Source organism: Poecilia reticulata, chromosome 18 (assembly GCF_904066995.2).
Source record: "Poecilia reticulata chromosome 18, P_reticulata-male-v2, whole genome shotgun sequence".
Taxonomy (NCBI): domain Eukaryota; kingdom Metazoa; phylum Chordata; class Actinopteri; order Cyprinodontiformes; family Poeciliidae; genus Poecilia; species Poecilia reticulata.
The window spans coordinates 16,555,197-16,568,768 of NC_088847.1; the positions used below are offsets into that span (position 1 = coordinate 16,555,197).

Sequence of the window (13,572 nt, forward strand, 5' to 3'; positions counted from 1 at the left end):
TTAAACAGCACTTAGTAATCCTTCGTTTTACCTCACATTAGTTGAGCACAGTTAACTTAAAATATTATCAAATATATTTTAAAATGGCTAGCAGAAGAATGCATTTTCTTTTTTCCTTCAAGGAGCTTTCAGGTGAAGGTTCTCTTCACCTTTTAACCCAGTTCAAAGCCGTGTTTGCTTTCTCACTTCAAATGCTGTGGCCATTTACGGTTTTTAAACCTGCTTTTATTGGGCCTTCTATCACCTCACTGATAGTGAAGACATGCCAGGCTTTACTTCTGAGCTCTAGATGTCTCAGGGGACAATAATGTTGCATTTATCCCCTTCGTGTAAGAAAAGACTTTTGGTCTTTTCGCACACACTATGAAATGTTTAATATCGACCACGTATCAATTCCTACTGACCTTAGGGATGTTTTGGGGTCTGTAAGAAAGATTACAAAAATAAAGCTTACTTCTGAGACAAAATCATCTTTTTCATATCAGTTGCAACAACAAAATGTATAGTAGTTGGTGTCTGTTTTTTTTTTTTTAAGTTCTTGATCTGGGATAGTTGCATCAAAATGTCTCTTTGTACAAACAAAATTTGCTAACTCAGCCCCTTTTAGGCTAAGACATCTGTTTCCCTCCATCTCCTTTCTTGAGCACAACGAAAGATGCATTAGCACACCGATTTGTAAAACAGAAACCATTTGTGTCCGTTTGGAGTTACTGTTGAACACCATTATAATGATGCCTTAATACTTTCTTGATGATCACTTTAGAAGAAATAAAAATAATTGAGAATGGTAGCATTATCCACTATAAATGTTGTCTTGTACCCTGAGGGAGAATGCAATTAAAAAATCCTGTATTTGTCCATCTGTGTTTGAAACTTGCTTTGTTGCAGCAGCCAAGAGAAATATCAGTCCAAAAGAAAAAGAAAAACATAAAAAAGTAATTAAAAATAAAACATTCCAAAAATGTTTTTATTGGAATGAAAGAGTAGGTATTGTAAATATTAAATGTCAATGCAAAAATACAGAAATTCAGAATAAATACTTTAAAAACATTTTTGGAAAACTGAAACGTATACAGAGATAAATCTGTGTAATAAATACTTTCCCTCTTTTTTTTTCGCTCAAACTTGACAGAATGGACGAGGAACAAAACATTTCCTAATTTGACAATATAAACTAAAATGGCTAAAAATGTGAAACTTTTACTCCTCAGGTTTGATACAGTTACCTACCGAAACCCAAGGCTGTTCTTTGAACCCTTTGACATTACTTAACCGTCTTGTTTTTTCTGGTAAAATGACGACATCGAGCATATTGTTTTCCAGATACGTCCTATTATAAGTTTGCTGCACTGCTGTCGCATCATTAGAAATCCAAACTCTTCCCACTGTTGGTGGGGGGAAAAAAGCCGACAATTCTTCAACCTTCTGTTTGTCATTATTACCATTTCTATTCTTGCATTAGTTTGATGTGGGATGCCCTGTTAAACACCAGTAAGAACACATGTGTGAACCTGCAGGAGAGAGAATGCTGATGGTCTGTGATGACCATTAACCAACTGTTGTTGTACAGCCATGGAAATCTTCTGACAGTGAGAAAGCAAATGAAAAAGGAGAGGTAGTATTTAAAGTTTTTTGGGAAGCTAATCAAATGGTTTAGGGTCTCAAACTTTCAGTCCTCACAGGCTGGCGTGCTGAGACACTTTGACAAGTCTTTACTTCAACACGCTAAAATCAGAAAATATTGTTGTTGGGACTCCAGAGGCAAAATGACAAAACGAAACAATTGAGCTACACAATTCTAGTGTATTGGACGTCAGTCCTCAAGAACTGGAGTTTGAGACCACTGGCTTTTGGAACAGCACAGTTTATAAGTGAGTAAATGCTACTTCAAACGTTTTAGCTCTGACAAAGTGTCGCTGCTTGTTGATGTTGGGGAGATTCACAGGGCTTCCTTCCCTTTAGAGGACACAAGGTCCTCCGAAATGTTTTCGGCAGCATTTGAGCACCTGAAACATGGCCTTCTTACTCTCTGTGTTTCCCTTGTTTTTTCTCCACCCCTTATTTCATTTTGTTCTGCATCCAAAATCCCTACATCCTTCAGAGCTACGAGAAGGTTGGTGTGCTTTTTACTTCTTCATCAAGTTACTCTTTATGGCAATCGATTTTCTTTATTTTCATCACCAAAAAGGAAATCGCATCTTCCAGACATTGAAGCGAGCATTCTTCCATTGGTTTTGCTTTTGCCTCAGCGTATTGTTTTTCTTTGTCACACATTCAGTGATCTTGTTCCTGTAGAGACTGTCCCTTGCTCTTTGTCAGAATGCATGACTGTCCAACAGGTGGCACATGTTGGTATCCTGGAGGCGGAACTGTGGGAGGTTGATTTTTGCATCTGCTTGACTGTCTGTTTGCATGCTCACTTGCTAACGTCTGACCCTCCCAGCCCTGTACCATGACAGTGTTCCTGCTTGGGTTTACGCCTAGCTTACAGGGAATCTGGCTTGAGGAAGAACGGGACTTGCTCTGCATGCAGACATCCAGGCGTCTTTACAAGTGTTTCCCATAGACAGACATGTGTTCGGGAATTTACACTAAAGTCGAGCGTCAAGCTGTAAAAACAATTCCACCCGCAGCGATTATGTACTCCCTTTGATGAGGATGTTACTGCCGGAGAAGTCATGAAAGAATGATACATTCAGAGTCTTATCCACAAGTCTTGACAAATGTAATGATATTCAAATGAGCAGGATAATATTATGTCTGTGGGGAGCGCAATCCAATTGGATATTAATTAAATATTGAGCGAGAGAAACGTTGTATTTAATAATGCAGCCAGTTCCCTTCGATTTCCTCTCCGGAGAGCTACCGCGCTCTCTTCAGAGCGGGCTTCGAGAATTGGCAGCAGGAAGCACTTGGCGACTCGATAGCTGAGTAAAGCTAACGCGTCCTCGGGTTAGAGACACAGAAACTAGAGGATCTTATTGGTTATGTGAAAATATTTCATTTCTTTATTTTAAAGACATTTGTGGTCCGCCTTGAATGCCATGAGCAGTAACACTGAGCTCACCAGTACACGTGAACCCATCCTTGAAGCTTGTCTGTTTTGTTTGCTTCTGTGTCCCATTATTCACTTTATTTGGTAATCCTAACCAAGTGAGGATGCTCAGAAGCAGCACAACTAGTCTTATATGGCTGCTAACATTTTGACCATGTTTGAAGCAGTTTTCATCTTTCATTTTGTCTCCAAAAAACCCATATTCCTGTTTGCATGATGGGATTTCTTTTGCCTCCAAAAGTCCTGGAAGTCAACTTTGTGTCCATGATGTTGTACAGTTTTGTCCAGCTAAAAGTTGTTAATCTTTCTTCTTTGGTGTGCTACTTATTGTGTTGTTAGATGTTATGCATTCATAAACCCATATTTGAGTCAATGTAATTTTGGAATTTCAGCACATTGGACTTAAATAAAAGAGAAATAAGGTTTTATTATTACAGCCTAAAAGCTGCAAAAGTCAGTAGAACTTTAATATACAGAAAACACCGTGGTGTTCATGGAGGTCAGGGACCACAACCTTGCACTAATGAGACAAATCTGCAAATATTTGAGATCCCCACAAAAAATTCTTATAACTATTTTAAAATGTCAGTCACCAAATATACATTAAAATGCAGTAACACACACAGTGGAAGCCATCTTGGCACTATTACAGAAGCTAACATCTATGGTTGTTTTCATCTCTGCTTTTGCCAGCCAATAGTCTATCAAGTAGAAATGTGCAGAAGTGTTCCAGCTTCAAGCCTATTTAAAATTCTATGAATAAGTAAATTTCTCAAATCTGCAAAAGGTAGATCCACAAATACTCAATCACAAATAGGCAGGCATCCACTGTTTGCCTCGAGCGTTTCACGTTTTTTCTATGACACACATTTTTCCTGAAACTCTTCCATTGTAATTAGTAGGGTTATCCTTTGCAAACCCTTAAACGGACATGTCACCTGCAGCACGTAACACTCTTGGCATCTACATTTAGTAGAAATCTAGATTATAGTTTGTCCTGGAGGCTAAACCCAATGGTCTGTCTGAAAAGGGGCCAAGACCACAGACGACTTCCGAGCTTTTAAAACAGCTCTTGCCTCATAAATCTCGTAGTGGTTTGGATAAATGCTATTTCATAAAGCTTAAAGCCATAATTACACTGGATTGGCTGATTAGAAAAAAGAAGTGCAGTGTAAATTTGAACAAAGTAGCCTTTGCATAAACTGCTTTAATATTTTTGCTCTTTATGTGGCTTTAGTTCTGTATCCGACTATTACTCTGACTGGAAACGCGTTTTATGTTTCATGTTTTACAGGAAAGTCATTGGTGATGTGCCACCTCCAATTTCCATTTCCTCTGTTAAAAAAAAAGAAAAATAAATAAAATCATTGGATTCCCTATGAACGACCATCCATTGCAAACATAAGTATGGTTTTACAGTTCATGAAGTGCAGCACACATGCTACGACGTTTTTGATGTAGATGTTTTAAGACAGTAGAAGTGTGCTTAGGTCTCTTCCCCTCTTAGACTTGGCCTTAGGTTTTCCCTCCCTGGCCAACTAATTTGGGTTTAAAATGAGTCAAGTTGGCACTTCGAATGTTTGCCAACACATTATTGCAAATAACCTTTTAATTTTTTTTAAAACTACATCTTTAATTCACCAACAGTCGGTGCACTTTATGTTCTCTCATTCTTAGGCACACATTTTCGAGGTTCATTAAAAACTTCCCGTTAACGTGTGAGTCATAAAAGTGTTTCTTATATCTTCTAGGCCTACTTTCAAACATTTTTTTGCTCCTATGATCAGAGCAAAAAAAAAAAGCTACATAGCAGAATTGCCTTGTTTTTTTTGTTTTTTTTATCTTTTGTGAGCTGGTTGAGTTCTAAAGGAGAAATGCATAACATCTGACAGTCCTGCGTTTTGTTTGCACTGAACCTTAAAAGAATCCACACACAAAAATGTTTTCTTCTGGCTATACTATGTGTTGCTCTGATATTTGTAATGTATATGCCAGTGGTATGTAAGAATCAGTTTGTGTCTAAAAGTTGTTTCTTTGCATACGATTGCCTGGCAACAGTATTTGTGTACAAATCCGATGCTGTGTTTTCCGCATAGTGCTCACGTTGGTGTTCACCCATTCACCATTACCATTAGAGCTTAGATAAAATTTGCTTAAAATGTGTCTTTACGGATGATATGAAACAGTTTTCATTTGAATTCTGCAGATAAAAGCGCAATCTTCGAACAATCAAACTCTTTGGAAACTACTACAAAGGATTTTATTTGTTTTTTTATCCTTTTTTTTTTTTTCTCGGTTGGTTTTTCTAAACTTGGTCATTCCTTTTCAGTACGGCGAGTCCCACCCCGATTCTCCATCCCACCGACAGACAATGAGATCATGCCTGGTGGCAGCGTGAATATCACGTGTGTAGCTGTGGGCTCGCCCATGCCGTACGTCAAGTGGATGCTGGGCGCGGAGGATCTCACCCCGGAGGACGACATGCCCATTGGACGCAACGTCTTGGAGCTCACAGATGTGCGACAGTCGGCCAACTACACTTGTGTTGCCATGTCAACACTTGGGGTGATAGAAGCTATGGCCCAGATAACAGTAAAAGGTGAATATGTTGATTAAGATGGGTAGGATTTTACTAATTTTGTGATTTAAAAATAAATAAGATGCTATAATTGTTCAAACTCCTGTATTACATTGCCCAGAAGCAAAGTTAAATCTGCATATTGAAGATGTTTAATCTGAATAATATATCAATTGGTAAGCTTTGCTTTTCTCTAATAGAACATACTTTTTAGAAAACCAATTTTATAAAACAAAAAGAGCTATTAAGTGATTTGAAAAAGCTTAATCAATTAGTAACAGGACAGTGTCTAGTGACCTCTTGAAAGTTTGAACAGTGTTTCATGTATAAAGGGGCATACCGCTCTTTTCGGACTATACGCCGCTACTTTTTTCCTACTTTTTGAACCATGCGGCTTTTAGCCCGGTGCGGCTTTTCTGTGGATTTTTCTTCAACCACCAGGGGGCTCTTTAGCAGGAAGTGAATCATTGGAAGTCAAAATTGGAAATCAAAGAAGGAAGTGCTGATTTTCATTTAGAACAAGAACATGGTAGCAGCAGGGATGACAGAGAAATGTTTTCAAACTCATACCCCCTCGTCATAGAAACCACACAAAGAAGTTCATATGATGCCGCATTAAGTTGAAGGCCATCGATCCGATTGCATGTAAGCTCGGCGTGAACGACTCCATGGTTCAGCGTTGGAGATTAATAGCAGATTTATCTTGTGGAAAACCAAGAGCGGCGGATATACCAGTGGCTTATAGCCCGGTGCGGCTTATATATGTACCTTTCCAATTTATTTATTTTTTTTAAGTCTTTGTGGGTGCAGCTTAATGTGAAGTTTTGCTATATAATCCGGAAAATATGGTAGTTAGTCTTCAGTTAGCATAATGTGTTTGACCGATTTGAAAGCCTGCCTTTTCTTCAGATTACTTTTTTTTTTTTTTTGAAAATGACAATGTTCTAAATATGATAAATTTTAAACACAGTGATGGTTAAGGTTGAGTGGTTGGAGTAAAATAAAACTTGCAAAAGTAGTTGAATATATACGCGTCAATCACAGTGTTCTTCGGATTTTCTGAGTTGCCATTTCACTTTTCAGAATGTTGATCATCTTCACTTCATGCTAAGATTGAACAGTTTTGTCTTGTAGATTTGATGTTGTTTGTTGTTCAGAAAACATTCAAGCAGAGACTATTGTCAGAAACGTGCCCACCTCTCTCTGTCAAAACAAGCCAATTTCAAAGCTTTTCTTAAACCTCTGGCACCCGACTTGGAACATATGATACAAGCTTAAGATTATAGCAAAGTGCTTATCTGTCAGACAGAGAACTACAAAGTAACCAGCTCCCCATTTCTAAATGGAGGGGTAGAAAGTAGTGTCTACTGTTTGGGGCTGAAATAGTAATCATTTGTCCCTCGTAATATACCAGAATGACAACCCAGATAGCGGCGCCACATTCACATGCACACGAGGGATAGACTCCAGGCTGCAAACACGCTCACAGCTTTGTTTTTCCGAGACAAAACATGAAGATATTAGTCACAATATACCAGCGTGGCAGAGGCTTCCCCCAGTAGTCTGCTTCAGATGGCATATAAACACGATCTATTGCTCTGATATCCTTTGCTGTGCGCCACGGTGTGGAGAATTAAAGCAATAAATTTACCTGTTTAATTATTAAAGTGATAAAGAGAAATCTTAAGATTAACAACATAAACAACGGCTCTGTAAAATGCTGAAAGCAGACAGTGCGAGAATCGGTGGCTTCAGAAATGAATCACAGAGGTAAAGTTTTCTGATATTTCAAATATATTTGTATTTTTATTCATATTTATGAAATAATTGTCACTGCAGCACTGCCCAAGGCTCCTGGCACTCCGGTGGTGACTGAGCGCACAGCCACCAGCATCACGCTTACTTGGGACTCTGGCAACCCGGAGCCTGTGTCCTACTACATCATCCAGCACAAATCCAAGTACTCTGATGACCTGTACAAGGAGATAGATGGCGTGGCCACCACCCGCTACAGCGTGGGCGGCCTCAGCCCCTACTCCGACTATGAGTTCAGGGTGGTGGCTGTGAACAACATCGGACGAGGGCCGCCCAGCGAGAGCATCGAGGCCAAAACGGCAGAGCAGGCGCCGAGCACCGCGCCGCGGCAGGTCCGAGGTCACATGATGAGCGCGACCACAGCGGTCATCCAGTGGGACGAGCCGGAGGAGCCCAACGGGCAAATCATGGGCTACAGGGTGTACTACACCATGGATTACAGCCAGCACGTTAACCTCTGGGAGAAGCAGATAGTTCGGGGGTCTAATTTCGTCACCATCCAGGGCCTCATTCCGAATAAGACCTACTACATCAAAGTGTTGGCCTTCACCTCTGTGGGCGACGGACCCCTTTCTCCTGAGCTGCAAATCATCGCCAAGACCGGAGGTGGGTTTGGTACCAGTGATGAATCAGTTTGTACCTGCTTTGAGAATTTACGAAGTATGAAAGCGTGCCGTATGGAAAGGTGGATCGAAAACTCCATTGCACAGTGTTTACCAGCAAGACGGAGCTTAGAGTTATTCTGGTTTGATCTGTGATCATTGCAACTGATGCGATGTAAATTCACATCAAATTGTTTTTCTTAAATATTTTAGATAAGAAGGGTTTTATGAAAAGATTCTACCAAAATAATAAAAAAAATAATTAATAAAAGACCTGATGTGCAAGGTATTGTTACACAGACTCTTACAACACTGGAGCAGCCAGCAGAAGCAGAGCTGACTGGTAGTGCTACAGAACCAAAGATTCACAAAGGTGACAGAAACCACTCTCCAGCTCAAAAATGATTTGATATGCGTGTGGATAATATAAAAACATGATGCAAACATATTTAGGAGATGACCATCTTATGACTTCAAAAAAAAAAAACAAGTCAGCCTTTCTTAACCTAAGTAGCCGTTCCTCAGTGCGATGATCCCCAGCCTAGTGGCCTCACAGCCGGCCTTTCGTAGCTACATAACACACTTCCCACAGTTCAGATGACACAGAGCTGTGACTACATCCTTTGGTGAGTAAGGGGCTTACCAGGAGTGGGTTGAATTCAACTCCCCTAACCACCACAGTCCTTTAACAAAACACAGAGGCGGCATAAGGGGGTTTTAATCCCACATCGAAGTGTTTATGGAAATGAGCTAGAGAGTTTTTATTCTATGTGTTCTAAATAAGTTCATAATAATACAGTAATGAAAAACTATTAGAAACCCCGTATATACCATAAATTGCATTCAGTAATAAAACAATAATAACAATATTGTATATATTGTATATTTGAGGATGGCATGGTGGTATCTATGAGACTGACATCTCTCCGGGCCGTAACCATTCCGCTGTTGTGTCCAGAAGTGTGACCGAAATCCCAATGAATCGCGTGTAATGTGGCTCATAATGAACTCGTCTCTTTGTTCCCAGTTCCCTCCCAGCCGACTGACTTCAAAGGAGAAGCCAAATCAGAAACGAGCATTTTGCTTTCATGGAACGCTCCGGCCCAGACGGGACTGGAAAACCAAGTGACCGGATATGAGCTCACGTACAGAAAGAAGGACGACAAAGACGAGGTAATTACTGCTTATGACGTGAACAGTTTGCATTTCAAGTCTGCTTGCACATAAGAAATATTCTGAATCTTTCCAGATTTTGCATAACAATAACAAGGCTGCAGTTGTTTTAATAGTGTTTTTAAGAGTCGCTTGCTACCCTCCTTAATTACTTACAGTACGACTGTTAGTTTAACACTGCTGTGAGTAATTAACAGGGCATAATTGGCAACTTTTTCTCCTCGAGCATTTTTATTTTTATGACTTTGACATTTGGAGATTGTGGCTCGCAGTAGTTATTTAATTTTCCTTTGAATTGTCATTACCATATTAAGCAATAAAAAAAGGAATGAGGGGGGAAATGTCTTTTTGTATTTCAATGCTCCCGGATATATAAACAAAGTACATGTGTTTCCCTGTAAAAGCTCAGTCCTGGTCTTATCTGACTGTACCACACGGTTCCAGCTTCAAAATCAAACTTTACACTGATACATTGCTAATGGTCGGGCAGCAAAATCTGCCTCCTGGTGTCCCAACCATCTGGTATAAAGTCAGTATCTGATGGTTGAGGCTTGATGACCCCAGGATCTCACTGCTTGCTGTTTTCTAATGTCAAGCTTTTTTTAGCCTCCTTTAACTGATTCGCTTGTCATTGTATAGTTGTTACTCTTAATAAAGATTTTAGTAAGTTCAGGCAAGTAGCTATTTTCTTTTAGCCATTTTGTCTAATTTTCAGGTCAACACACAACTGTTTTACTTGTACTCCATGTTCTCTTGTCTTGCCTGAAAGAAATTAATTTCTCTGGCTTGGAAAATCATGGTTCACTAGATCAAAGTTCCTCAATGCTCTTATTAACTTCAAATACCAAATTATAAGAAAGAAAATGCTTCATTTAAATATTCAATTTAAATTTAATGTTTGCGGCGCCAACAATTAAAAACATCTTTTTTTTTTTTGTTAACGTTGGATTCTTTCCACCACAAAATAAATGTGCTCAGATTTAAGACTGGATTATACTTATGCAATAAAATAATAATTAACTTTAAAGTTAGTGTAAAAGTGTAAAAGGAGAGTTCCTTGGTTTGGTTGAAAAAGTTTGATGTCTAAACTGAATTATATGAATCTTTCTTCCATGTGTCTGCAGTGTACGCTTTTATGTTTGAAATTGTGTCAAAAGCTGTTTCTGTTAGGAGCGCAACAATTGCAGTTTTTGGCCTGTAGAATAAAAACTACCGGTCTTTAGAAAGCCTGACCTGCTGATTCCACTTTTGACCGATACCAATTTTGTTCTTGGCTGTCAGGTGTTATAAGGACACCTTCAATGTTCAAAATCTTATTTTATTGAAAATCATTGAATACCATGAAATAATACAAACTTGTCTAGGCTGCACAAGCTGGTGCTCTCCAATACAAATGAAAATTTTAGAGCATTCCTGTCCAAACTACTAAATTAACTAATCAAAGAAAAAAAATAATTGGTTCTTTTACTCTTTCATTTTTAACATGAAAGAAAAACTTGCACAACAGGTTAAACTGTAGACCTGTTTTGACCGGCACATTGATTGGTCCGCTCCTTGTTTCCATGCTGGTCTCTTTGCCAGAATCTACTTGTAAACGAGGTTCCATATGTTAGAGTGTTTCCTAGCTAGGAAAAGAAGAAATGAAATGACGGAAGGCCAAACTATCTTCACAGAAACGAATCAGCTTCGAACCGACAACCACATACCTGCTGAAGGACTTGAAGCCCTTCACCACGTACACTTTTCGTCTGGCCGCCCGCAGTAAACATGGAATTGGAGCTTACACCAGCGACATCTCTGCAGAAACCCCACAGACACGTAGGTGTTCTTCTTTATCTGACCAACTTTAAAACATCTGGGAACAAACGTGTTTCAAATGCCTTTTTCTTTGAAGTCCAAACATCTCAAAAGGGCGGAGATGTCAGTTATGCCTTTTGGTTTGCCGTTTTCTTCTTTTTCTTTTTTTTTTTTTTTACCTATTAATGTTTGATGCATTTGAAAAATGTTTAAATCTAAGAAGAAAAGAAGAAAAAGAAAACTGCAGCATTCCTTGTAGTGGCTGCACTGACAGCCATCTGGGCTTCCTGCAACGTCATTAGAATGGTTTACAAAAGCCCCTGCTCCTCTTTGTTGTGCACAAAACAGTTTCGAGTAAAATTAACGCTCAAGCTCCTGAATCATTTATGCTAACGTCCACACATGTGTGAGTTTTATAATAATAAAACGGGAGCAAAACGGAGCTTTGGAAACCATGTCTCCTGAAGCTGCCTGGCAGCCAAAGCCAGGAGAATAAAGGTTTAGTTTGAGCTTTCTCTGCGGCTACATATTTTAAAGACAAAAGGTTAAATCTCAAACTTTTTTGTTCTTTAATTCGCCATTTAAATTTAACAGAGAATTGTTGAGTCGCATCAGCATAGAAAGCTCAAAGCAACATTCTAGTTAGAGACATTCCCACCTCCTAAAAACCTCAGATTTATGTTGGAAAAACAAACAAAAACAGCCGTTTAAATTCTGCTGCTTTCTCCAAACGTATCCAGCTCTTCATATCAGTTCACAGAATGGAAAAATCAAACCGATCAGTTTCTGTTTTTTTCTGTTTTTTTTTTTGTTTTTTTTGAGTTTGGACTTTCAGCATAAATCTGAGGGGTCTGACAGTCAGAGGCAGGTAATCAGGTGGGTACAGACACTCAGAAATTTAAATCCTGCGAAGATATTAAAGAAGAGAAACTCACGCATGCTGATGTTGTCAGAATGTAATGAATCAGTCATATCTCCTTGCAAAGCTCTCTGTTGTACAGTCAGGCTTTTACCACAAACCAACAGGCTTCGGAAAGGTTGGTGACAAATACCACATTTTTTTCCCCCCTTTTTTTAAATTAACTTCAGCATCAACCTTTATGTTTTTGGATTGATGGTAACTGCTTGCAAAATGTAACATTTGAAATTGTCTCTTTAACCTGTTTATGACGTCAATGGGAAAGAAGTTTTCATTTTATTTTCATATGAATTTATATTTTTTCATGGCAAAGGTAGGTGACTTCTGGTACAGCTCTCCTTTTTCCAATCATTCTTCCTTTCGTTGTAAACTTTAAAAAAAAAGTGTGTTTATTTCTACATTCGTTTCTTATTATTTGTGTTTTAAAGTTTGTTTTATTTATTCATCAAAGTCCTCGTGCTTTTTTTTCATGTCATCATTTTATTTTCCTTTTTCTTTTTCTTTTGATTCTTCCATCATCAACCTCATCACAAAAAAAAAAAAACTGAACCTCTTTTAAAAACAAAAAAACCCCAACAAATCCAACTAAATGAATGGCCTCATCTGACAAATCTAAACCAAACCCAAACGAAACGGATCTGCTACTGAACCACTTCGCCGTCCAGAACCCGCCGGCCCACCTCAGGATGTAAAGTGCCACAGCCCCAGCTCGACCAGTATTCTGGTAAGTTGGCGGCCGCCAGCCGTGGAGCTGCAAAACGGGATCTTGACGCAGTACGCTATTCACTACGCCGCCACCGAAGGCGAGGACACCGCCGCTCGCCGAATCTCTGCCATCCCTCCGGAGAGCACCAAGTATCTTTTGGAGAACCTGGAAAAATGGACTGAGTACCGTGTGACGGTCACTGCCCACACAGATGTCGGAGCAGGACCTGAGAGCCTGCCGCAGCTTATCCGAACAGAGGAGGATGGTATGTGTTTGCTAAAAATAAAAAAAAAATAAAATAAAAAAAAAGCTCCAGCTGAAAATCCAGCCTGCTTTTCCTAACCTAACCAACTCCCCACCCCCCCAGATACTAACAGCCTCTATCTGCTGCTGCCTCTTCTCTACCCCCTCTGCCTGCTTCTGAAATGACTGTGACCACTCGGTACTGTCGGCTCTGTTCTGGAAAGTCATTTTTTTAACCAAACTGACTCTTTTGGCTTTTTCTGCCCTTCACGCTGCTTAATTTCAACACATGGTATGGCTTTTTCTACCCCTCCGGGCCTCAAACTTCCAGTCCCAACTGTCTGTTTTTGTAACTTTTTTTGTTCTTTTTAGATGTCAAATTTTTGAAAATCATGACAGTGGGAAAAACAAAATGTGGAAGATTTTTTTTTTTAAAGGCCATTTTTAATATTTTTGTCAGTTCATGTGATACTAAATCATTTTTTGTTTTTATTTTTTTTTTCCCCCTTACATCACAGCCAAAAACTCTTCTTGCACTTCAAGAATATGAAACTCTTGAAGTCTCTTTTGGCTCCACTTTTCTATTTTGACAAAACCCATTTTTTTACGCCATATTTTTTACAATTCACCCGACTCGGTTTTAATGGTTTTACAAGATTAGGTCAGTTGTCGGACCTGCTTTTT

The 13,572-nt window shown here is 39.2% G+C and overlaps 1 protein-coding gene across 49 annotated transcripts in view; it reads left to right on the forward strand.

The window, feature by feature from the left end:
• The window catches only part of LOC103480676 (protein tyrosine phosphatase receptor type D), a 455,017-nt gene that overhangs the window by 397,375 nt on the left and 44,070 nt on the right, over positions 1 to 13,572 (forward strand). For 19 of the 49 annotated variants that reach the window (XM_008435747.3, XM_008435746.3, XM_008435752.3 and 16 more), the window contains 6 exons: positions 2,102 to 2,113; positions 5,385 to 5,654; positions 7,473 to 8,054; positions 9,078 to 9,223; positions 10,897 to 11,041; positions 12,605 to 12,910. In XM_008435747.3, coding sequence (XP_008433969.1) covers positions 2,102 to 2,113; positions 5,385 to 5,654; positions 7,473 to 8,054; positions 9,078 to 9,223; positions 10,897 to 11,041; positions 12,605 to 12,910 — 1,461 coding nt within the window. The remainder of the gene's footprint in view (positions 1 to 2,101; positions 2,114 to 5,384; positions 5,655 to 7,472; positions 8,055 to 9,077; positions 9,224 to 10,896; positions 11,042 to 12,604; positions 12,911 to 13,572) is intronic. The other 30 variants (XM_008435771.3, XM_081600014.1, XM_081600021.1 and 27 more) reach the window with 3 other exon arrangements.